General features: G+C 47.0%; 1 protein-coding gene across 1 annotated transcript in view; it reads left to right on the forward strand.

The window, feature by feature from the left end:
* Positions 1-678: 678 nt before the first annotated feature.
* CABIN1 (calcineurin binding protein 1) overlaps positions 679-25,683 on the forward strand; it is a 110,976-nt gene continuing 85,971 nt past the window's right edge. Inside the window, exons 1-16 of the mRNA XM_080937664.1 lie at positions 679-925; positions 7,476-7,550; positions 7,997-8,089; positions 8,534-8,647; positions 9,358-9,492; positions 11,209-11,389; positions 12,249-12,378; positions 14,202-14,351; positions 15,452-15,738; positions 16,850-17,018; positions 18,658-18,794; positions 19,536-19,753; positions 21,810-21,888; positions 22,358-22,545; positions 23,488-23,640; positions 24,444-24,638. Coding sequence (XP_080793790.1) covers positions 7,548-7,550; positions 7,997-8,089; positions 8,534-8,647; positions 9,358-9,492; positions 11,209-11,389; positions 12,249-12,378; positions 14,202-14,351; positions 15,452-15,738; positions 16,850-17,018; positions 18,658-18,794; positions 19,536-19,753; positions 21,810-21,888; positions 22,358-22,545; positions 23,488-23,640; positions 24,444-24,638 — 2,232 coding nt within the window. The 5' untranslated portion in view covers positions 679-925; positions 7,476-7,547. The remainder of the gene's footprint in view (positions 926-7,475; positions 7,551-7,996; positions 8,090-8,533; positions 8,648-9,357; positions 9,493-11,208; positions 11,390-12,248; positions 12,379-14,201; positions 14,352-15,451; positions 15,739-16,849; positions 17,019-18,657; positions 18,795-19,535; positions 19,754-21,809; positions 21,889-22,357; positions 22,546-23,487; positions 23,641-24,443; positions 24,639-25,683) is intronic.

Below are 25,683 nucleotides of genomic sequence, written 5' to 3' on the forward strand. Positions count from 1 at the left end.
CTGACCCTAGTTCATACATCTAATCCTTGCCCTTGGGAGACAGGCAGGCTTATCTCTGTGAGTCGGAGGATAGCCTATATATACCAAGTTCCAGACCACGCAAAAGAGGTGAGGCTAGGGCCCTATAACGAGAAAGTTCCAGCTCCCTATCTAGTCTTGTCTGCATGTGACTTAGGTTTCCATTATCTTCAGAACACCTGCTACGGGTCTTTGGCAGCAATGCCCTTGTTTTGAGGACTGCGGAGGGTCCAGTTTGCAAACTAGAGTTCATAAAGCACGCGTGCAAGTGATTGTGTGTGATGTGGGGGGGGGGGGTCCACCAGTAACCTTGGCAACCCGGAGACCTAAGCAGGAGGATAGCCACAAGTTCGAGGCTAGTTCGGGCTGCACTAGAGACACTGCTTAAAACAAAACAAAAACCAAAGAAAAATTAAGCAAATCTGTTAAGCCCTCCAAGGTAGCGGTGCGCAGCAGCCGCTTGCAGATACACTACCTACAGTGAACCCGCGGGTCCGCCCAGACAGCAAGTGGCACAGGCGCCCGCTCCGATTGGCTAAGAAAGCCGACACTCTAGCCAATGAGAGCGTTCCTTGTTGGTCCGTCGCGCGCAGGAGTCCGGTTCTCCGGCCGTTGCCCTGGAGATGCCGGGCGAGTTCCGGGGAGTCAGGGCTTCGTGTGTCTCCGAGGTGCGTGCACGGCTCCCGTGAGCGTGAGGAGGTGGAACCACGCGAGAAGGCCGGCTCTTCCCCTTCCCCACGGGCGCGGTGGGCCGAAGTCAGGCTCGGCCTTTTCTGCCCACACCGGCTCCTCCGCGCGCCCTGCCGCTGCGCCCTGAAGCGCCTAGGGTGGTGGGTCACTGTGCTGGCAGCTCGAAGCCATCCCTTTCTGTGCGTCCTCTCATTCACCTTCATAGCAGCCCAGCGAGGTGAGTGTGGTGTTAATGCCATTTACAGGGGGGTGAAAACAGGCCGAGGGTAGGTTTTAACCGATTTTGAAGTTCCGGCTTATCCCGACTGCAGCCATTCTGCTGAACACTCTCTATAGAGGAGGCGGGTGGGACGACTTCACCTGGCGCTCTCAGGTTGCTGCACTTGTGGATTTGGGGGCCTCTTAGCTCTTCAGGATGTGACTTCTTATAGGTCATCATTGTGGTCTATGGAACCTTATGTGGGTAAAGTTCCTTCTATGTGATTGATTACTTTGCTTACAATTTTGAATGGTCTCCTTTGGGGGTTGACAAACTCCTGTAGATATATTTATATTTTATAATATGTTGCAAATTTAATTAAAAAATAACTTTTAATGGTAAGTGTTTTAGATTTGGGGCGGCTGATGTTCAACTATGTTTCATGAATAAAGCCAATGACAATATATGAGACAGTGTGTCGCTATAATTTTATTTATAGATACTGAAATTTGAATGGAAATAATTTTTATGTAATTTGTCATGAGTCAAGAGTTTGGCTGGTTGTTTTTATTTTTTTCCCCATTAGAAATGTAAAAATAAAACCATCCTTCTCTCTCGGGCTGGACAGTAGTAGTGGATTGTGAATCTAACGAGCTATGTCTAGTTCAGAGCTTCACATCATAGAGGAAATGGGTGTATGGAGGGGCATGCATGCTAAGTCAGTCTCACACAGTTCTTCTATCAGAGACTGCCAGAAGCCAGGTGTCTTAGGGTTTTACTGCTGAGAACAGACACCATGACCAAGGCAACTCATAAAGATAACATTTAATTGGGGCTGGCTTACAGGTGGCAGCATCCAGGCAGGCGTGGTGCAGGAGGAGCTGAGAGTTCTACATCTTCATCCTAAAGCTGCTAGCTGGATTATTAAAGCCCACGCCCACAGCGGCACACTTACTCCATCCAGGCCAAAATAGTGCCATTTCCTGGGCCAAGCATATGCAAACATATACAATGGGTTGGGGGTAGGGCCTTTAATCCCTAGCACTCTGGAGGCAGAGGCAGGCGGATCTCTGAGTTCAAGGCCAGCCTGGTGTACAGAGCTAGTTCCAGGACATCTTAAACTCCCTTACCCACCCCACCTTCCGCCCAAAAAGATTTCCAGGCTCTCAGATGCTAGTAGGCCCCTCCGTTGCTTATCACTTACTGGATGACGGTGCTGAGGTGCTTAAAGTGCTTTTCTTTATTAAGATCTTGAGCAGTGGAAACTATTCAAAGAGTTTGGAAACAGACCTGCTATGTTGGTGCACACTTTTGATCTCAGAACTCAGGAGGCAAAGGCATATGTTTCTCTAAGTTCGAGCAGCCTGGTCTGTATTCAAGTCCAGGCCCAGCCAGCTGGCTCTACGTACATTTTGTATTTAAAAGAAAAAGGGTGGGGAGCTTGAATTTAAAGAAACTACAGCAGTTAGTCTGGGAATTGATAAATGATTATAGATTAAGCACCCCAGTCTGAAGACCTGAAATTTTCCCCAAACCCAAAACTCTTGAGTGCAGAGATGACTCTGGAAATTCTGTACCATGAAACTGTGTTCTGTGTACAAATTATTAAGCATTTCATGTAAAATTATCTTCAGGCTGTGTGCCTAAAGTACATGATGAAGTAAATTTTGTGAGTCCAGGAGGCCCTTGAACTTGATCCATCCTCCAGGTGCCTCTTTTCTCCTGAATGCTGGGATGACAGGCCGCCAAGTCCAGCTTTAAAACAGTATTTGGTTGAGGGATTATTTTGTGTATGAGATACGTGTGGAGCCTCAGTGCTGCAGCACCAGTTGGAGGTCAGAGGACAGCTTTGTCCCTGCGGGTTCCAGGGATAGAACTCAGGTTCCTTTATCATCTCAGTCACCTCTCAGCTGCTGAAAGCTTTTGCTGCCAAGCCTAAGTTACTGTAAGCACCACCTCTTACAGGTCACACTGTCTGCCAGCATTGCCCCGCTGAGGCCCAGGAACCTCTTGGGGAACACACTGAAATTGACCCTAAATCATAGCACATACACACTTGAAAGTAATTCTGGACAGAATCTCTTTGTTGCTGCATTTCAACCTGGTGCCTCTCGTTTCAACCAGTATGTGTAGCATGTGTTAATATACTTATATTTTATGTTTATAATATTGGATAAAGCTTATCCCTTTCTTAGAAGTTTTTTTTTTTTTTTTTTCACTTTGTTCCTAGGTAGTCCTCCATTTTTAGTTTTCTAAATGGTCCTTAGTCATCTTGTCTGTTACCTTGGTGCTTTTATTGGGACCGCATCAAGTTTATGTAGTAACTTTGGGAGAACTGACACCTTTGTATAGCTGAGTGCTACCTGAGGAGAAGAGATGCATTATATTATATCCAAGTTCACATTTTGAGTTGTGCTTTACAATGTTCCCTGCATACGATGCAGATCACTTACTGAGGACTTTATCTTGTTGCTCCTGTGAATGGGATATTTGCTTGTATGCATCAATTTTTATATTAATCTGTAAATTATTTTAATTTTAAAATTACATATGTGTGTGTGTCTGTGTGTGGGTATGTGCATAGGATGTGGTAGCCCAGGGAGGCCTGAAGAGTATATCAGCTCTTCAGGAGCTGGAGTTACTTGATGTTGGTGCTGGGAACCTAACTGTTCTCTGCTAGAGCAAATGCTCTTTTCTGCTGAGCCAGGCTCATAGCTATTGAATTTGATCATTTTTTTTTTTAATCTAAAGAAGTAAGTGTATTTTAAAGTACCTTACTGTGTACCTGCTTGTCTGTATGTGCACCATGAGCACACAGTACCTGTAGAGGCCAGAAGAGGGCGCTGGATCCCATGGAACTAGGTTACAGGAGGTTGTGAGCCACCTGATATGTGAGCTAAACCTTGATCCTCGGCCAGAGCAGCCAGCATAGCCAGCGCTTTTAAATGCTAAGCTGTCTCTTTATAGAAATAACTGTAAGACATTTTTTCACTTAGATGATTTAATTGTTTTCTTTTACATTTGTTATGTTTCTTTTATTTTAGATTGATTTGCTTTTACCTAGGAGTTTTTTTGTTAATTTAGGCAGGGTCTCACTGTATAGCTCAGGCTGTTCTTGAACTTAAGAGTCTTCTGCTTGCTGGCCACTGTACCTGCTAGAGTTGTTCATTATATTTAAACAATTTAAAATAGCTGGCTCTTCCTTTTTGTTGTTGATGGTAGTGAATAATAGCCCATGTACACACAAACATGTATTTATATATGCATAGCTGTGTGTATTGTTTGCATGTGCATACATGTTTGTGTATGTATTACTATGTGTGTGTTTATAGGTCATTGATAATTGTTGGAAGTCATGCTCCACTTTTTAAGACAGGATCTCTCACTGAACCTTGACTTGTCAGTAGCTAGACTAGCTGGCCCGAGAGCTCCAGGGGTCTTGTCTCTGCTCCCTAGTTCTAGGCTGACAAATGCATGCTGGAGCTCTGAATTCAGGACCTCATATTTGCACAGCAGACTTATCAGTGGAGTCACAGCCCTTAGGCTTTGATCAGAACGCTCTAACGCTCTTGGTTTTAATAATGCTTATGGAAAGTGTGTGTGTGTGTGTGTGTGTGTGTGTGTGCATATCTGTATGTATACATGTGTACTTGCCATAGAAAAGGTGTGGACGTTAGACTACAATCTTGAGTGTTGGTCCTTGCCTTTTACCCACCTTTTAAAAATTAAAACAATCACTGTGGCTAGAGAGATGCTGCAGTGTTTACGAGCATTGGCTGTTCTTCCAAACGTTCCAGATCAGATGTCCAGCAGGTGCACATGTCAGCTAACAACTGTCTAACTCCAGTCCTGGGATCTGACACCGTCTTCTAGGCTCTGTACACACCAGAAGCACACATGTAGCACACAGACATCCATACTGGCAAAACATCTATACACATAAATATGAACTTAAAATATTATAGTGTGGATATGTTTGTCTGTGGAGGTTAGAGTATACCTTGTGGGAATTCCATTTCTGTGGGTTCCAGGGATTTAACTTGGGCTGTAGGGCATGCCAAGTACCTTTACCTGCTTAGCCATGACTTCATTCCAATTTGTTTGATTTGATTTTCTATATTTTATTTAATTTTTGTGTGTGTGTGTGTGTTTGGATGGTGTGGTGGTTTGAATGCTTGGCTCATAGGGAGTGACATTATTAGGAGGTGTGGTCTTGTTGGAGGAAGTGTGTCACTGTGGGGGCAGGCTTTGAGGTCTTCCGTGCTCAAGCTATGTCCACTACACAGTTCTCTTCTGTTGCCTTTGGATCAAAATGAATTCTTTGCTTCTCCAGCACCATGTCTGCCTGCCCTTCCATGCTTCCAACAATGATGATAATGGACTGAACCTCTAAAACTGTAAGCCAGTCCCAATTAAGTTGCCTTGGTCATGGTGTCTCTTCACAGTAATGAAACACAAACTAAGACAGATGGGCATACACATGCCACAGGGTACATGTAGGGCTCAGAGAACAGCTGTGTGAAGGTTGTTTTCTTTTCCATATTTATGTGGGTTCTGGGAATTGAACTCGGGTTGTTAAAGCGTATGCCTTTTCAGTCTGAGTCATCTCACTAGCCTTTGGCTTTCTTTTGAAATCAAGGTCTCATGTTTGCTGCTGTGCTTTTACAGGCCGGCCGGCCTGTGAGCTCCCAGGGTATCTCCTGTCTTGCTGCAGGAGCACTGGGTCAGACATGAGATTTCTCATTTTTAGTAATGTGAATGAGTACGTGTATCTGTGCAAATGGGTGCAGGTGCCCCTGGCGGCCAGAAGAGGAGTTGGAGTTGAAGGTGGTTTGTGAGTTGCCTGACATGGGCACTGAGCTTGTGTCCTGTACAGAAGCTAAGTGCTCTTTAGAACTGAACTCTCCCTCGGGTCCCAGTCCCATTATCTCTCAACACTGTTACACTGGGAACCAGGTTTCAGAGGTAGTTTTGGAGGTTATACCTAAAACTCAGGCCACAGTACTCTCCCCTCACCCGTCTTTGTTTTGAGCACACTGTGTAGAGCCTCAGTTCCTACTACGTGCATGTGACATGTCCAGGTTGTTAGGAAATCCCCATGGTTTTAGCCATGTGCAGCTTAGGTGTTGGCTGCTTCATACTGCTCTCTCTCAGCCTACAGGCAGAAAGCAAGCTTCCAGGAGAATCCTCCTCCCGGAGGAAGCAGTGCTCAAAGTACCCTGAATCCAGGAGTGGGAAAGCATCCAAAGAAACACACTCCTAGGACACACACACACACACACACACACACACACACACACGTCCCAAGGTCAAGGGTTAAGAGGCCACAACAGAGTTTAAGATGTTTCCTGAGAAGTAAGGAAGTTGACAGAAACACAAATAGTCCACCCCTGTGGAAGCTCTTGTGAGTCAGACTGCTGCTGGTCCTGGGTTTGAGAGTGAAGCTGCAGAGGGGAGAGGGGAAAGGGCAGTACTGGGTCTGAGTGATCAGATGGACACATGGACAGTAAGTCCAGACAAGCAGGAGAGCAGGTCACACAGTTCAGTAGCTCTTGATAGCTGGGACAAAGCTGAACTGAAGCTCCTGGGAAGGCGGGGGTCGCCTGCCAGCAGGTGGGCGGGGCTCTTGCCAGTAGTGCTAGGTGTCAGCCTCATTCCTTAGTCTGGTGTTTCTGCTACATTCTTGGGCCTAGTTTTCCCAGTATAACTTTACTGCGCCCATGTGCTCCTACAGTTCTAGGTCACCCCATACATTTATACGGTGGCAACTGTTCTACACCCAGGAATAAGTCATTTATCTGTATGTGTTATGTGGGTTGTGCTAGACAGATGTGCAGTTCACATGTGCACCATGAATAGCCATCCTCAATCAATTCTCAAAATGGCAGTCAAAGCTGCTTGCATAGTGGAATCTCTGAGGGCAAGGCACAGCCTAAAAAAACCTACATTTTACACAGTATGGACTAACTTGGAGCAGGGCACAGCCTGGAGAAGCATTCTCCTTCCCTGCTGATCAGTTTTGTCTATTCCATATACGTCACATAACTGGATGCAGACAGTATTGACTGTTTTGCATATGATATGGTTTCTTTAGCTTAGTTTTATAGGTTCCTTCATATTGTAGCATATATCCAAATTTTATTCTTTATAAATGGACACTGTTCCTTTACAGACTTTTTCACATTTCATTCATCAGTTTATGGATATTGTGTGGCCCCACCTTTTAGCTCTTAGGAATAATGCTGTGTCCATTTATAATCAAGGTTTGGTGTGGACATGTTTTCTTTTCCTCTGAGTAGATGTATAGAAGTGGGTTCCAGATCATATGCTAACTCTGTCTGGGATTTTGAGGAACTGCCAGTGTGTATTCCACAGGGGCTGTTTTACAGAGGCAACACATGAAGTTCTAGTTTCTCCACTGTCTTACCAAACCCATCTTTTATAGTCTTTAAACTGGTTTGTCTTCCTGCTTTATTTTTTCCTTCTTATATTTCTAAGACACAGGTGGGCCTGAGCACTGTGCCGTTCCTTGCTCTTCCTGAATCCCGTTGTCCTGTATCCTCTTTAGGGGACTGTCGACTGGCACATCCTCCACCAGTGATGGGAAGTGATCCTCCGTGGTGGTGCTGAATCTCTGACTATGGTAAGTTGTTGGTGACAGTGTTGTCACTCTGTTCCTGGGGGTTAGGGGCATATTCCCTGTGCAGCCTTTCTTCCAGGAAGGCTGTGGGTACACCTGTGGGTGAGGGTGCACATCTGGCTGTTGCTTGTAAGTCTTCAATCATACTTTTTAGGAAAGACACAAAATTGACCTGTTTTATTGGAATTGTCACTATAATATCCAGGTCTTCTGTGTTGAGTAGAAACTGGGGGCCCCCAGGCTGTGTTCCTTCTGTGGTGGACAGAATTCAGGATATACCTTCCACCCTTGGTTGGTACTGTCCCGTAGACAAATTCTCATCCTGTTTCTTTCCTCTGGGTGATTGTTGGCGGTTCTTCCTCCATAGTCTTCCATAGCCGAGAATATATTCTGTGCACAGCAGTGTTCATCTGAGCACCATGCTGCTGTCTCCCTGAATTCCTTTCTAGATCCGAATTGCAGCCTTAAATGCCAGCTCCACAATCGAGGATGGCCATGAAGGAAGCTTTAAAAGTCACAGAATCCAGACAAAGGAGGCTCAGGTTTGTACTATGGGGTCCGCTTCCGAGGGAGCTCTTGCTGCTCATTTTGAATGAATTCCTGTGTGTCTAGTGGCGTTGTAAGCGGGGACGGCATGCTGAAGATGGCTGGCTGTCCACTTCCTGTTGAACTTGTTTCACTCAGCAGACAGTCGTGTGGAGAACTGTATGCTCTGTTCTTCGTGTTGTTGCCTCTTATCTCTCACGTGCTTCCCTCTCTCTCTCTCTCTCTCTCTCTCTCTCTCTCTCTCTCTCTCTCTCTGTGTGTGTGTGTGTGTGCGCTCATGTGCGACTCTTTTTAGTAATGAGTAGTAGATTTTCTTGACTGTAGAGGCTGTAGCTGTCAGTTAACTTAGCAGTCACTCAGCCTTCTCTTTACATACATTTTTTTTAACTTAAAATGATCAAGTTTGTTTAGTGTGAAAACATCTCCATCTTGGTTTGCAGGAAGCAGAAGCTTTTGCCTTATACCACAAGGCCCTGGATCTTCAGAAACATGACAGGTTTGAGGAGTCTGCCAAGGCCTACCATGAGCTTCTGGAGGCTCGCCTGCTGCGGGAGGTGAGGCGCTGGTTGGCTGGGCTGTGTTTTCTTGAGACAGAGTCTCATTTTGAAGTCCAGGCTATCCTGAAACTCAGGGTTCTCCTAGATGCTTGGATTACAGGCAGGCAACACCCTACCCAGTGCTTTTCAGTGTCTGTCTCTGTTTTACACATGTGGACATATGTGTAACATATGTGTAAATATTCCTTTGGTTTTAGTTTTGTTTTTTTTTTTTTTTTTTTTTCTTTTTCTTGAGACAGGTTTCATGTGGTCCATGCTAGTCTAGAACTAGCTATGTTAGTCTAGAACTAGCTATGTAGCCAAAGCTAGCCTTGAACCAGTAGATTGTCCTGCCCCTATCTCCTGGGTGCTGAGTGCTGGCTATCCTGGGACTCTTTTTTTGTTTTTAAAACACTTGTCCCTGGACTGGGGGACTGGCTGGGCTGGGTTCTCAGAACCAATAAATGTTAGCAGCTAAACTGAGCATTCCTTTAGGGCAGCAGTGATAGAGAGGCATCCCTGTCTTCCTTGCTCACCAAACTTCTGCAGAGTGCTTCATGGTGGTTTGGCCTTTCTTTATGTGAAAGAGCTTTTGGGTCTGCCTAGAATATCTGTGACACCCTCATTTCTCAGGGGAGGTGGAACTGGACTGTCTCAAGCAGGAAACCAGCATCTTAGCGATCGCTTGCTGTAGGGCTGTGGTGTCACTTTTGCCCGACTGTCCTCAGGCAGTTTCATCCGGAGATGAGAAGGAAGGGCTGAAGCACCCTGGACTGATACTGAAGTACTCTACATATAAGAACCTGGCCCAGCTGGCAGCCCAACGAGAGGACCTGGAGACAGCCATGGAATTTTATTTGGAGGTATGGCGTTGGTAGTATTCAAAATTCCTGTTTAGGAAGTTGATGCAGAAGGGACATGGTGCGGTCCTGTTGACTGAAGAGACTTTGTAGTTGTGTCCCGCTAGGCTCTTGAACCAGAGGCATTGAGTACAGAGAGGCCTGGAAGGCAGGGTTAGGGACTGAGATAGGCCCCAGTGCAGAGGACTATATGTGAAGTTTTCTACCATTATGTGGCTTATTTTAATGCATTTGAACATCCAGCTAGTGAAAAATAGTAACCCTTGGCGTGGTGGTACCTGACTGTAAGCCAAGCCATAGAGGGCTGAGGCTGGAGACTCACATAGCAGGTAACAAGTTGGGACGTCTAGGTGTGAAGACCAGCACCTGACAGCTGGTTTTGGTGCACAGTTATGACGACATAATTACACTGGCTATGTATCTGTTATCTCTGTGTTGTGTGTTTCTCTAATGTACCAGATAGTATGCCAAGAGCTCCCCATGCAGTCTTATGCCATCCTGAAAGAAGGGTGAGCTTCTCCTCATTTCAGGGATGAGGACTCAGGCTTAGGTTATCCTGCTAATGAATGTTGGAACAGTGATGTGGACTAAAGTCTCTCTGATTCTTCTAGAATCCTGTTAGACACCTGTATTTTTCTTTGAATTCTATTCCTTTACCTCTTTTGATATATTTTAAAGATTTATTATGTTTTCCATTGTATGTATGTGTGAGTATGTGAGTGTGGGTACTTGCTAACTAATGCCTTTGCCTTCAGAACCTCCCAAAGCTGGAGTTACAGGTGGTTGAGAGCTGGCTGATAGAGGAGCTGGGAACCAAACTCCCATCCTCTGCAAAAGCAGCAAGTGCTTTTTACCTCTGAGCCATCTTTTCAGCAGCTCCTTCCATCCTCCCAAGTGTGCACATGCCAGAGGTTAATGTTGGGTGCCAGCCTCAGGAACACATCCAGCTATTTTAGTTCAGGGTCTCTTACTGGCTTTGAGCTCAACCATTTAGAACTAGTCTGGTTGGCCAGTAGGTCTCAGAGATTGACCTGTCTCTGCTGTTCCAGCCCTAGGAATAAGCACGTGGGTTTTGAGGATCAAACTTGGGTTCTTGTGTTTGTTAGGCAAGCACTTTACCAACGGAGCTTTTCCCCAGAGCCCTCTTTCACTTCTTGACTTATTAAATATATAAGGAACATGCATGCAGATGTTTCCATTAGCAAGGAAAATGTTCTAAGTTAAATAAATTAGCTCATGTAACATTTTTCCAACAAGTAAGTTTTGTGAGGCAGGTGCCATGCCTTTCAGGCCTAACCCTCCTCCTCTTCCCAGCTGCGGGGATTACAGACACGGGCCATCAAGCCAGGCTTGTTATGTAACTTGTATTTCTTGAGGAGGATTTCATTATGTAGCCTATGCTGTCCTGAAGCTGACTTTGTAGCCCAGGCTGGCCTTGAACTTAGTGTCCTCCTGCCTCAGCCTCCAGAGTGCTAGGATCACAGGTGTGAGTCATCGTGCTCTGGTTCACGTGACTTTAATGTGCCATTTCTCTGGGTCTTGGAAACATGTGACTCCAGGAAGGTGAGCCAACTTTATTAGTTATAAGTAGGGACACTGCCTTGCCATTTTCCTGGGTGATTTAAACAGCTGACCAATGCCGTGTCCCTTTTTTCCCCACCGTGTGCGTTCCCTGAAAAATCAAGTGCATTCATGTACCTCTGCTTACACTGCTTCTAGGCAGTGATGCTGGATTCCACAGACGTCAACCTCTGGTACAAAATCGGACACGTGGCTCTGAGGCTCATCCGACTTCCCCTGGCTCGCCATGCTTTTGAGGAGGGGCTTCGGTGTAATCCTGACCACTGGCCCTGCTTGGACAACCTCATCACTGTTCTGTACACCCTCAGTGACTACACAAGTGAGTGAGCAGATGAGAGCAGTTGACTTAGGTATGCTAGTAGACATTCTGCCAAAGCGAGGGAGAGAAGGTGCAGTAGTGAGACCTTGTAAGTAATGTGTTCTCTGAAGGGTTCCTGTTTCCTACGTGCATTGTCTTTTTCGGTTGTTGTCCTTTTGTTTGTTTGAGAAAAAGTCTCCTGTCTCCAGGATGGTCTTGAACTTATGGGAGACATTTATTTCTCACAGCTTTGGAGGCTAAGGTTAAGTCTAAGCCTTAGATCAGGGTGCTGGTAGACGGGTGCAGGGTCTTGGCCTTTGGGTGGCCTCCTCCTTGCTGTGTCGTTACTTGATGGGATGGGCTTGGAAATGAAGAGGGAAGGTGAGCATAGCTCACGTGTATGTGATACTAGAGGTATATTCATCTGGAGCAAAATGCTTCTCTCTCCATGGGCCTGTTAAGTCAGAGAACTTATGTGCTCTAAAATATAAAGGTAGACGTTTGTAGGAGAAACAGCTCCTTGTCTGTCCCAAAGTGAAACATAGAAAAGGGAATGAAAAGTTCCAGATAAACCCAGAACTTAGTAAGACAAGTTGCACAGTCTGTAGGTTCAGGGGTAATTTGCTGCTCTGTCCTCTAGGCTCACTGGGTTACACTGTCATTCTTATAGCTGAGATGTCCAGGTATTTTCAGGATATTTCCCATTAGTCAGTGGACCCACTGTGAGTGCTTTAGACATTTTCTGCAGCAGTTATTTAATCTGTTGTGCATTCTTTGAGTCCATGTGGGAACATTGTCATAGTGTTGACTGGCAAGGCTAGAGTTCTGAAAGCCGTCTTAGCTCCTAGACTGCTGTTTTGTTTTGTTTTTTTCCTGCCAGCATGTCTTTACTTCATCTGCAAAGCGCTGGAGAAAGACTGCCAGTACAGCAAAGGCCTGGTCCTCAAGGAGAAGATTTTTGAAGAGCAGCCTTGTCTCCGAAAAGACTCACTCCGAATGTTCCTCAAATGGTAAGGCCTACATCACATCAGCATGTGTGGTTAGTAAGCATCACGAGCAGCTGTCATCCCCTTCTCTGTTCTGATCTATGTGTGATTGGAGACCTTGGCCGTAAGGGCTTCATCATGTGGCCATCCTCATCAACAAGCTTATTTTAACCTGCTTGCTTGTTGTTTGTGATAGGGATTAAACTTAGGGTCACAGTTTCTGCCAAGATTTTTTTTTTTTTTATCAGTACTGCTCAAATTCAAACACACCCTGATCGTGTTTCAGTCCCTGCCATGCCTCCAGAGCAAAGCTCCCTCCTACCTATATCATCCAGAGGCCCTGCAGCCTGGGCCCTCTCTCTCTCCTTTTACTTCTTGCTTTTCCCTCTCAGGTTTCTTTTGTCAGAGCTGTTTTTGATTTCTGGCATATTTCCCCCTGGCCCTATTGTAAACATCTTGTGTCTTCAGTTTGGCTCTGACTGGATTAAGCTCCTTTGCTGCTGGTTTTATGTCTACTCTATGTCTATAAGTTACAGTCATCTGAAAAAAGGAAACCTCAATTGAGAACATGCTTTCTTAAGATTAGGCTATAGGAGAGGCAGTAGGGCAGTTTTAAAATTAGTGATTGGTGGGGGAGGGCCCAGCTTACTGTCTGTGGTGCTATCCCTGGGCTGGTCCTGAGCTCGTAAGAAAGCAGGCCGAGCAAGCTATGAGGAGCAAGCCAGTAAGCAGCACCCCTCCATGGCCTCTGCATCAGCTCCTGCCTCTGGGTTCCTGAGTTTTTCCTCAGTCATAGGCTATTACCTGGATGTATAATTGAAGTAAACTCTTCCCTAAATTGACTTTCAGTCATGTTTTATCACAGTAGTAGAAACTTCACAGATACCTCATTTGCCATATTTCCACTTCTCCACCTGTTTTGCACGTTTCTCCTTAACATTGCAATTCTCTGATGGTGCCTCTGCAGCTTTCTGAGCTCTGTGCTCCTCAGTCTCTCCAGGCAGAAAACCCTTCTGTTGGTCAGGTGTTCCTCGGCCTCTGGAGCTCACCTGCTGGGGACTAGTGGCTACTCATCTCAGGCTGTGTTCTCTATAAACCTACCCTTGTGTTCACTCATGTCTTTAATGAACTGATGTTTCGATGAGATTGTTACGTCTCTTGAGTGGCTGCATGAAGCTCCTGCTGGAGCCACCTGGATTGTCTGGGTACCAAGAGCGTAGGTATTGTCTTATCTCAGGCTGTGAGTGGTCACCTGAGACTTTGAGACTTCCATCTTTTTGTATTTTGGAGACACCATTGATTTCGGTGAACATATTTGTTTAATGACTTTGTTGGAACAGGCAATCTTGTTTTTCCTGTGGCTTTTCAGATACAAAGGTGTTAACTATTTATTATTATTTTTTTTATAGTACAGAATAGAGTTTATTCAGGTCATGGGGGAGTTAAGAGGGTAGTAGAGAAAGAGAGGGGGGGAGTAGAGAAGAGAGGAGTAGAGGAGTAGAGGCCGGCCATGAGCACATGGAGGGGGGGGGAAGGGGAAGAGGAGGAGCAAGGGGAGAGTAAGGGAGCAAGAGAGAGAGGAGGGCAAGCGACGGTGTTAACTATTAATACATATAAAAACTCTTTTCCCTGTTGTAAACTGTGGAAGGAACAAAGAAAAGGCTTTTGTGATTTCCAGTGTATGTAGGCATATGAATGCTGCTAACCGTCCATTTGAGGTCAGAATTAAGTTGTAATTTTTGTTCAGGAAATATCAAATTAACTGATTAAAGGGTATTGCTGTCTGTAAAATGTTAGCATTGGCTCTAGGTGTAACACTGTGATTTCCCCATCTTATATACTTTTAGTGACATGTCAATTCACGATGTGTCAGTGAGTGCAGCAGAGACACAGGCCATTGTAGATGAGGCTCTGGGGCTGCGGAAGAAGAGGCAAGCATTGATCGTTCGGGAAAAGGAGCCAGACCTGAAGCTAGTGCAGCCCATTCCCTTCTTCACGTAAGTGTCTGGTCTCTGGGAATGATAGGTTGGCTGGTAAGATAACCAGCACAGGAGGGAGTCCTGGTGCTGGTGGGAGGGGTAGGGTAGTGCGCAGTGGCTAGAGAGCTGGAGCCATGTCTTGCACGCTACTAAGAAGCAGCTTAGCTCTTTAAGCATGCCTAGTGCTTAAGCTGCTCACCCCAGTCACTAGGAATGTTCCTGTCCTTCTCAGTCTCCTCTGTTGAGAAGGGGAAGCATATTAACATTTGGCAGATGCCAGCCAGGTGAGAACCTAGAACCTAGAGTTTGTCAGAGGTGTAGACTTTCCTGGCTACTGAGTCCGCTCATATCAGGTCCAGGGGAGATGCTCCTCTGTAAGATGGGTTTCAGCACAGCCTTTGCGAGCTCTGTAATGTGTAAGAGGCCTTCTTCCTGGAAGAGAGAGCTGGTGTTGGCGGTACACTGCAGTTGGGCTAGTAAGCTTTGGCATTTAGTTTTTGTTTTAAAAATTCTGGCATTATGGACAATCTCATGCCTGAAATCCCAGAAGTTGGGAGGCTGAAGTAGGTGGGTCTGTGGCTTCCAGACCGGATTGCACTGTATAATGAGGTTGAGGCCAGCTGGGGCTCCGCAGTGAGACTGTCCCCAGCATACATACAGGACACACAAGTTTTGCCATTACATTGAGTCTTCGAATTTAGCATGTCCTGCTGTCAGTGTTGTAATTCAGACCCCTGTCCCTCAGTGGGCACCTTACTCAGTCATTGCCACTGTGGTATAGAGCTCCTCTCTGGCCCTTCATAGCAGTTCTCATGCTGGTTATGTGCTGTTTCTCAAAAGCTGGTAACAGCATCTCTGCTTCATAGGGCATGGTGTCATGAAATAGAACATCAAAGAGTGTCTGCTGAGGTAAAGAGCAGGAAGATATATTCAGTCTCTGCACCTGCTCTTGCTTGGACTTCTCTATTTTAGCACTTGTTGGATTCAATATTTTGTTGGTTATAATGGTGTCAGAATGTTAACTGCCTTTTCTTTGCTCTTTGAGGTCACAGCTCTTTGAACAATTCTGCTGAGTCTATATATAGGTGCTGACCAGGTGTGGGGACCTTTCTTTGCAGGTGGAAGTGCCTCGGAGAGAGCTTGCTTGCCATGTACAATCACCTCACCACTTGTGAGCCTCCAAGGCCCAGCCTTGGGAAGAGGATTGACCTGTCTGACTACCAGGATCCCAACCAGCTACTAGCATCTTCTGTAGTAGTTACACCTGTCAGTGTGGTCCAGCCAAGTCCTGTTTGCACCAATCCAACTGTTGCCGTGGCTGAGCCTGTGCTCTCCTATACCTCTGTGGCCACAGCCAGCTTCCCACTGCACAGCCCCGGCCTGCTGGACACAGGCACTCCTATGGGTGAGCAGGCCTTGTGGAGTCACATTCTTGAGAGCCCATGTATGGTGAGCCTGTCAAGAGTAAGAGCAGGAGGCCTTGGCATCTCCAGGGAAATACATCATGCTGGTCTTTCTGGCCCAAGTGAAAATGACCACTCCAGCCTCCAGGTGGCTCAGTTGGTAAAGCACTTGCTTTATGAGCATGAGGCCTGGAGTTCAAATCCCCAACACCTATGTAAAAGGCTGAGTGCAGTGACAGAGGCCCAGAGTTTTAGTGATGGGGAGGTGGAGACAGGAGGATCCTGGGAGTTCACTGGTCAGCTAGTATTGCAGGTCCAGTGAAAAACTGTTCAAGAAATAAGGTGGAGAACAGTCTGAGTGGAAAGGAGCGCTCTAGCCTTGTAGAAAACTGTAGACCTGCCTCTTCCTGTGATGGTGCTGCTGCTGCTGCTGTTGGCGGTACGGGTAGTGATGGTGGTGGTGGTGGCGGCAGCGGCGGTGGCACACGCCTTTAATTTAGAACTCAGGAGGCAAAGGCAGTCAGATCTCAGCAAGTTTTAGGCCAGCCTGGTCTATAGAGCGAGTTTTAGGATAGCCAAGGCCACACAGAGAAACCCTGTCTCAAAAGAAAAAAGGTGTCTCTTCCCCTTGTTATGTCCTTGCTGTTGGTGCTGCTTACTTGCTAGGTGTATGCATTCCTAGTTCTTGGACCTTAGAAAACACTGAAGTTATTACCATGTGTGGGAGTGTATTTTAATTACCACTGGATTGTAAAAAGGTTTACCATAAGTTCCCACGCAGTTTCCTGATTTTTCTGCCACTGTACAAAAGAACACTGGCAGTTGGAGAGTGACTGCAGCATGGTTGGTTGGTTTTTCTCAGCTGCATGATATCCCTTTGTTCTCTGTATAATTCATGTGTCTCTTGTTCTGATCCTGTCCTTGGGTATTTGGAGGGTAGTGCCACCCACTCTGCCCATCCCAGGAGTACCGACTGTAGGCCCAAAGGCTCTCGCAGACACTTAGTGTCCGAGTGTCCCGAGCCCTGACCTGGGGTCTCTTCCACTCAAGAAGGGCATGGCCATTAAGGGACTCAGAAGGTGCCAGTGTAATAGTTTGTCATTCTTTGTGAAGGTGATGTTTCCGGAGGAGATAAAGCTAAGAAAGGGGTAAAGCGTAAGAAGACTTTAGAGGAAAGTGGAGAGACGGCAAAGCGGAGGTCTGCCCGGGTCCGAAACACCAAGTGCAAAAAGGAAGAGAAAGTGGATTTCCAGGGGCTTCTAGTAAAGTTCCTGCCGTCCAGGTACTGGCCACTTTGTGGTTTTTCATCTTGTTTGCACCGTCCGCAGGGGTGCCTCCCTTATACCCCTGGATGTTTACTCGAATATACACTGCTAGTGTCACTGGACTGACTGGGCTTTCTCACCTCTGAACATAGGAGCTGACTGTTTTAGCCATGGGGACTAGCTACTTCCCGAGTTCTCACAAGATGAAGGGTCAGGGACGAGCGGTATAGTCTTGATACCCACTTTTTCTTGGGGCACTTCAGGGGTGCTGCAAATACTTCCCTGGAAGGAAGCCACCGGTCTTTGAGTGGGTGTGTGCCTGCCTGGCTTTCTGTTGCCATGGTTCTGTTGCACTCTGAGAAGATGGAGGGAGAGCTGCTCCTTCTTTTTATTGATTCTTATGTTCCTCAAAGAATTCCAGGGGAGAAGGTGCGAGCTCTGAAATTCTGCTTTGGCCTCGCTGTTCTTCAGAAGCTCCAGGTGCTCTTTCTGGGCCTTTCTAGGATTTATGGTGCCCGTGGGCATACTTCTTGGTGCCCTGCTTTTCCTTTTCTGGTAGAGTGAAGAAGCGAGTGATGTACTCTGGTCCATCATTTTGCTTGACAGCATCTGGGGCACACTCTTTTGGCTTGCCAAGACTTCCTCTCTCATGGCCTGTGTCTCCCTCCACTGTTACCTGAGAAGGGCTTTATCAGTACTCCATCCAGATTTTAAGTCTCTGGTTGTCAGTTTTGCCCACCGTCTTAGTCAGGGTGTCTATTCCTGCACAAGCATCAGGTCCAAGAAGCAAGTTGGGGAGGAAAGGGTTTATTCAGCTTACACTTCCATATCGCTGTTCATCACCAGAGGAAGTCAGGACTGGAACCCAAGCAGGTCAGGAAGCAGGAGCTGATCCAGGGGCCATGAAGTGATGTTACTTACTGACTTGCTTCCCCTGGCTTGCTCAGCCTGCTTTTTTGTAGAACCCAGGTCTACCAGCCCAGGGATGGCACCACCCACAATGGGCTGGGCCCTCCCCCATTGATCACTAATTGAGAAAATGCCTTACAGTTGGATCTCATGGAGGCATTTCCTCAACTGAGGCTCCTTTCTTTGTGATAACTCCAGCTTGTGTCAAGTTGACACAAAACCAGCCAGTATACCCACCCTGAGCTTCCTTGAGCTACCACAGCACATCTGTTTCACCTTTGTACCTGGTCTCGAGCTTCTGCTTATGCTGAGCCCTTCCCTGTTGTCAACCGGAAGAGCATTCCCTCTCCAACGCAGAGTCCTTGTGTCTCTGTCTGACGCAGTTGCTTGGTGGTGGTCCTTATTTGGGTTGTTGGTGTTTGAGTACCTGCTTATGGTCTACCTCTCCAAGTGAGAGATGGACTTCCTGTTGGCCCACTCCCTGTATTTATGGATGTATGTCTGGCACATGGCTGCTGCTCAGCAGCCATCTGTTGGTGGTGTAAATGACACGTATGGGTACCAGTCAGGCACGGAAGTCTGGAGCCGTGGCTCTTGCAGGCCTGGCTGTGGGTGTTCTCACCCGTCTGTTTCAGTAAATGTTATTTTATTTTGCCTTGCTTTAGTCGCTCTTTTAGGAGGAGTTGAGGTGCTCTGTCACAGTGAGTGGTATGGTATGACTTTCATAATTTTACCTGTTTCATGTAGGTTAAGAAAACTGGACCCCGAGGAGGAAGATGATCCATTTAATAACTATGAAGTTCAGTCAGAAGCCAAACTGGAGAGCTTCTCCAATGTGGGATCTCATCGGCTATCCTTTGATTCAGCCACATTTATGGAGTCTGGTAGGAACGGATAGTGTGATTGTCTGGACATCCTTCTTTCCGTCTGCCTGTAACATGCCTGGCTTTTGCTCTGCAGAGTGCTTCTGGGATGTTACATAAGAGTTGGTGAAAGTCTTTAAAAGTAAAGGGGAGGGAGCTGGAGGGACGGCTCAGTGGTTAGAGCACTGGCTGCTCTTCCAGAGGTCCTGAGCTCAGTTCCCAGCAACCACATGGTGGCTCACAACCATCTGTAATGGGATCTGATGCCCTCTTCTGGTGTGTCTGAAGAGAGCAACAGTGTACTCACTCACATAAAATAAATAAGCACATCTTTTTAAAAGTTTGGTGAAGGAGCTGCCTGTGGTCAGCTGGGGGATCCAGGTGCATACTTGCTGTGCTGATGTGAACTTAGCAGTAGATCAGTGCTTGCCTTTGTAAGTTTAGTGTGTGTTATCACATCTGTTCTGTGTGTACCGTGTTCCAAACACTGGTTATTACATGTGATCTCGTTCCCTGCACCTGCAGCACTGGCCAGCCCTGGTGTTGATCTTAGCCATGCGAACTCTGAGAGGCTTGTTCACCTGACAGGTGTTGGCGCCAGCACTGAACCCTGGTAGCCTGGCATCAAAACCTCAGGGTGACCTTATCTTCACCTAGATTGAGTAGGGGAGGCAGGACACAAGCTGTCCTCTTCCAAAGAGAAGAGAAACCGGGCAGGAAGGCCTGTTCTTTTTGGTGAGGTTGTTTTCCTTGTGTGGACAGAGAAGCAGGATGTTCATGCGTTTCTGATGGAGAACCTAACCAACGGGGGCGTCCTGGAGCTCATGATGCGCTATCTGAAGAGCATGGGCCACAAATTCCTGCTGAAGTGGCCCCCGGGCCTGGCAGATGTCGTTCTTAGCGTCTACCACAGCTGGAGGAGGCACAGCACCAGCCTGCCCAACCCACTGCTGAGGGACTGCAGCAGCAAGCACATCAAGGTTGGAGCCTCTAAGGCTGCTCTGAGTCTAGAACCTGCGCCACGGTGTAGTTTGAGACAGGCATCACATGGCCCATTTGTGCCCCAAAGAACCCTGATGACTGAAAGGCAGGCTCCGGGCTGAGAGTGAGCAGAGCGATTGGAAGGGGGCTGTCGCCAGCTGAGCCATAGTCCTCCTGGTCTGGGTTCTGTTAGTGGCAGTGTGGTGGAGTTGAGATTCTTGAACTCCGCTGACAAGACGTCTGGACACGAGGAAGAAGACGCCATGGGGAGGGCTGCTAGTGTTGTTTACTGAGATGGGAGAGGTTGCAGGAAAAAGAAAGGAACCTTTGGCTATATTTGAAAAGCTAGAATCTATTACTAATTTAGAAAAAGCTTTCTGTGTGCATGCACGGTATTGGGGATTGTCCGTGCTGGAAGCACTCTACCACTGAACTGTATCTCCAGTCCTAGTCATAGATTTATCAGAGAAGTAGTTCAAATCTAAGTCGGGAGTTTAGGGGAGTAATGGGCCCCCAGCCTACTGCATTCTATACCCCAGGCTCCTGCTGTAGTGTTTTCTAGAGCTCAAGGAAACACAGCTGTCTGACTCATTTCTCTTCTTGAAGGTAGGGTGCCAGATGCTGAGGTAGGAAAGAGAGCCACTGGACTCTGTTTTAGTTTTTTTTTTTTTTTTTTTGTTGTTGTTGTATGGTAAGACCCCATGACCAAGGCGAGTTAACTGGAAGGAACATTTCTTTGGGGCCTACAGTTGCAGAGGTATAGGAGGACATCACCATAATGACAGGCAGGCAGGTAGGCAGGCAAGGTACTGAAGCTGCAACTGAGAACTTACATCTCCAGAAATAGCCAGGAACTCAAGCCTGCCCCCAGTGACACACCTTCTCCCATAAGGCCATCTGTTCTGATTCTTCACAAAGCAGTTGGGGATCAAGTATTCAAGCCTGTGAGCCTGTGGGGCCCTTCTCATTTAAACTACCACAGGGCCCAATCCAGGTACTGTTTCTGGCTCAGAGTCAGGCTGGAGTTGACATGCTTGTAGAGCCATTGCTTCTTTGCTGAGCAGACTTCACTGGGATATCTCCAAGTAGCTGTTCCCATTGGGCCTTGATTCCTTCAGGAACAGTGTGCATCAGTAGGAGCCAGCATTTGGAATCCAGAAATGGGGCTGACTTTTTCCCAGTCCCTTAGTCTTAGCTTCCTTAGTGTTCTGGGAATGTCACATCACACTGCTGGTGCTTTTGAGTGTTTCACGGTAGATAGCCCATGTCTGGTGTGGTGCAGAAGTGAGGTGACAGTTTGCTTCCTCCCTAGGTAGAAATTTTTATCTGCACATCTTGGCGTCGATTGTTGTTTAGTGACTAACAAACAGGTGGAAGGAAGAATTGTATTTTCATCAACAGTAAATTCAGGAGTACCGGAAGGTGGCCCAGTGGGTATAAGAGTTTGCTCTATAGCCCCTGACAACCTGAGTGTGATTTGTGAGATCTATGTAAAGCTTCTGTGGTCATCTACACTCCCACCTCAGTACACATACACACACCACAAACATATGCACATAAACACAGTCTAACACAACTGGAGAGATGGTTCAGTGGTTAAGAGCACTGGCTGCTCTTCCAGAGGTCCTGAGTCCAATTCCCAGCAACCATATGTAATGGGATCCAGTGTCCTCTTGTGTGTCTGAAGACAACTACAGTGTACTTATATATAATAAATAATTCTTTAAAAAGAGAGAAAAATAAATATATTTTAGATAGTAAATATTAGTGCAGATGATGTAGCTCAGTCAGTAGAATGTTTACAGAGCATGCACAAAGCTCTGGGTTGATCTCTCAGCCTGGAGCAAACACTTGGATACGGTGGCCCAGGCCCAGTACTCAGGAGATGAAAACAAGGTACAGAAGTTTAGGGTCACCCACTAGCTACAGAGTCATTCTAAGGCCAAGCTAGGGATATATGAAACCCTGTCCTAAAATAAGTTACGTTTAGATGGCTGTTTCATTACGTGGCAAATCTTTGTGAGTTTATCTCTACCTGTGCTTCTTGTCCCACAGGACATGATGCTGATGTCTCTCTCCTGCATGGAGCTCCAACTGGACCAGTGGTTACTGACCAAAGGCAGAAGCTCCACAGGTATCTGCTTCGTGGTGTGATTTTCTGAACCCCTGAAAGCTGAGGGAAGCTAAAATGGGGGTGCTGGGTCTCTGAGATGGCTCTTAAGTATCCAGTAAATCCCCCAGCACGTGTGAGGTGGCAGCAGAGGAAGGTGGAGCACCACCTGCTGTGCTGTTTGGAACTTGAGGAAATAGTGGGCCACCTTTGGAGTGACTGCTCAGTGCTGTGTGTCTGCGCAGTTCTCTCCGATCCTCGTGCAGCCCACGTGGCAGAGTACGGACAAGCTCAGAGTTCAGTCAGTGAGGTTAGCGGCCCCCTTTCTCTTCACCTCTACCCAACTGAGCTACTCTGTCCTGCTGCTCACGGGCTACGTCTCTGACAAGTACCTAGTCATGGACACGTAAGGGAGGGCTAAAGGTGGCCTCTGGGGCAGGAGGGTGTTGGGTTGGTGTGCACGAGGGCCTCACATTGCTCTGACGGTTTTTAGTGTCTCCCCGGAACTGCCCTGCTGGTGTGGTGACAGGCAGGTTTGGGCCTGACTTCCCAGGAACCCACTGCCTGGGTGACCTCCTGCAGCTGTCCTTTGCCTCATCTCAGCGGGACCTGTTTGAGGATGGCTGGCTGGAGTTTGTTGTCCGTGTTTACTGGCTGAAGGCACGTTTCTTGGCACTACAGGTTAGTCCCATGCCATTGACAGGGAGGGCAGGAAATTGGTCATATTGAGGAAATACACATCCATAGCCCTACTGAGCTTGGTCTGAGACATGGTGTGTGGTGGGGACTGCCAGCATGTCAGCATCCCAAATATTACTGCCATTCTGGAAAGCACCTCAGTGCCCACCACAAAGTGTTGGGAGGGATTTTTTGTTCCCTAGCAACCCCTACTCAAGAGTGCCTCAATTAACCCTTTCTTTTCCTGAGAAAGCTCAGACAAGCATCAGGAATGAAACAGAGCTCTCCAAAAGGAACAACTCATCTCTTTTTTGAGGGTTCGAGGAGGCTTCTCCTTAGATCCTGTCTGGGAAGACCAGAGTGGCTTGGCAGTTCTCCAATACCCATTGGTGCCAGCAGTTGGTGCACTGGTATACTGTGTCAAAGACAGCCAGATTGCAGCAGCTACAGCAGCTCAGTCTGAGGGAAGCGGCACACTTAATGTGGAGGATGTCGGTTCTGCATTTAGGACAGGCCTTGGTTTAAACTCCAGGTCTGTATGACACCTGTACTGAGTTGGCCAGGTGTCTTCACCTGTGACATGGGTTAGTGATTCTGTGTTTCACAGAATTAAAGCATGGATTGCTCATTCACTTACTCAGTCAACAAATATTTGGTTAGCCCCACTTTTCTGGAAAGCCCTTTTTTAGGATGTGGTAAGAGAATAGCAGTACTGAGTCACAAAACCTAGCTTGTGGCACATGTCTGTAATCACAGCCCTTAGAGGCCAGCCTACCCTAGTTAAAATCAGACTAGCCTAGACTATGAGATCCTGTCTGTAAGCAAATAAGCAAAAACCAACTTAAGGGCATCTGCATCTAGTGAGATCAGGAATGTATGAAACCTGATACAACACAATTAGTTCTCTCCTTTTAGCCCCCATTTCTTGGTTTTTCTTCTGACCAGGGAGACATGGAACAAGCTTTGGAGAACTATGACATCTGCACAGAAATACTCCAGAGCTCCAGTGCTATCCAGGCTAAGGCAGGGGCTGAGCAAGGGGACATCGTCATCCGGCTGCCCAACCTTCACAATGACTCCGTTGTTTCTCTGGAGGAAGTGAGTGGAAGCTTTTAATGGTGTTATTTTCTTGGTGGAAGACTTATTCTGAGTTGATGTATCAGACCAGACCTGATGCGCTCCTGTGGGATAAGAGCTGCCCATGTGCTGAGCAGAAAGCCCTGGAAGGGGATTGAAGCAGGACGAGGAACTTGTCCACCGTCAAGTGTAGAAGTAGTTACCTGTTCTCCTGTGTGTCTGTCTCTCACCTGCATACTGTGCTGACCTGCTGTGGGGTGGAAGAACAGTACACAGTGTGTGTCAGGCAGCTTCTCATAGTCCCCTTCTCACTGTGCTCCCTCTTCCTGCTGCCGTTCCTCCTCTGTGACTGCTCACATGGCTCACAGTAGCTCTTACATTCCTCTACCATTGTTTTAGGATAAGAGCAGGTGCTCTGCTGCCTCTGTCCCAGGATACATTGGTCCTCTCGTGGGGAAAGGGCCCTGTGGGTCAATAATGTGTGTCAACCCTCTGGCCCCCTGGCAATCCATAGTGGTTCAAATCTGGTTTGCTGAACTGTGACCATGAAGCTTTTACACCATTTGGCAAACAGTATTAGAGAACTCTTCTGCTTCTGTAGTGGCTGTGTGTTTGGTTTTAAAGACTTGAATGTACCTTGGCATTAATGTAAATATTTTTGAAGGTGTATATGCACTGTGTGGACACTGTTATGTTTTAAGTGAGGGAGCCGATTGTAGTTTGGATGGAATGGAATCCTGAAGGATTAGCTTGTCTTTCCTGTTTGGACGGATGACTCAGACAGTGGGGAGGGATTTGCCATCAGACGAATGGATCCTTTTCAGATTGATAAGAACCTCAAGTCTCTGGAAAGGTGCCAGTCCCTGGAGGAGATTCAGCGGCTGTTTGAGGCAGGTGACTACAAGGCTGTGGTACATCTGCTGCGGCCCACTTTGTGCACCAGCGGGTTTGACCGCGCCAAACACCTGCAGTTTATGACTTCTGTTCCTGAGAGGCCAGCCCAGCTGCTTCTGCTGCAGGTATGTCCCCACCCATGTTTATATTGCCTTTACTTGTGTATGAAAACGACCATAAGAGGAAGGTGGGAGCTTAGCCTGCAATCTAAAATGACGTCAGACCAAAGATGGTCAAGACTGGGATGATTATAGAACCTGGGAGTTCAGATCTTATCAGGTGTGTTGCTCAAGGTGAGCCCACGCTTGACTGAAATTTTACCAGACAGAGGAGGAAAGAATGGTTAAGATGTCGTCCACCTATCTGCTCATTTGTTCATCTCTGCTTTGATGCATTTTAGCTTAATTTTGAGTAGGTTTAAATCGATACCGTGCATCATTAAGAGTCAAGAAATCCGTGTGCACATGTGTGTTGAAGAACAGTACCAGCATTGTGTGTAAAGTCGTGTGTCTTCCTTTGAGTCATGTGTGCCCTCCTGTTGATGCTCTGTCATTGTGACCACTCCCCTGTCCTGAGTCTGATCCAGAAAAGCATGGCCAGCCTGGACTCTGTCTTATGGTTTACACTAGCATAGCCTATACATTAATCTGTTGGGTCTTTCCCCTTTCGGGTCGGAAGGAGTATAGTAATATTTCAGCCTTTTCATTTGACGTTTTAATCATTACCTTTCTTTTTTTATTTACGTATTTATGTATTTGTTTATTATGTATGAGCACACTGTAACTGTCTTCAGACACACCAGCAGAGGGCATCAGATCCCGTTACAGATGGCTGTGAGCCACCCTGTGGTTGCTGGGAATTGAACTCAGGACCTCTGGAAGAGCAGCCAGTCTCTTAGCCACTGAGCCATCTCTCCAGCCCAATCATTACCTTTCTTGAACTGGGAAATACCTAAGAGGTACAGCTGTGAGAAGAAATGTTTCTCAGCCATGGTAGGAGGGCGGGAGGAGAGAGATGGTTTAAGGGAGGGTGCAGAGGAGTAGGAGGATGCTTTAGCTTCTGGCCTAGGTGGTGGGTGAGGCAGGACCCTGCTGAGACCTAGCGGAATGTGTCTGACCTTTCTTACCCTGAGGGGTACTTAGAATGGTAGTGTGTGGAGGGGAGAGCCTT

This window comes from Micromys minutus (assembly GCF_963924665.1).
Source record: "Micromys minutus genome assembly, chromosome: 25".
Classification (NCBI taxonomy): domain Eukaryota; kingdom Metazoa; phylum Chordata; class Mammalia; order Rodentia; family Muridae; genus Micromys; species Micromys minutus.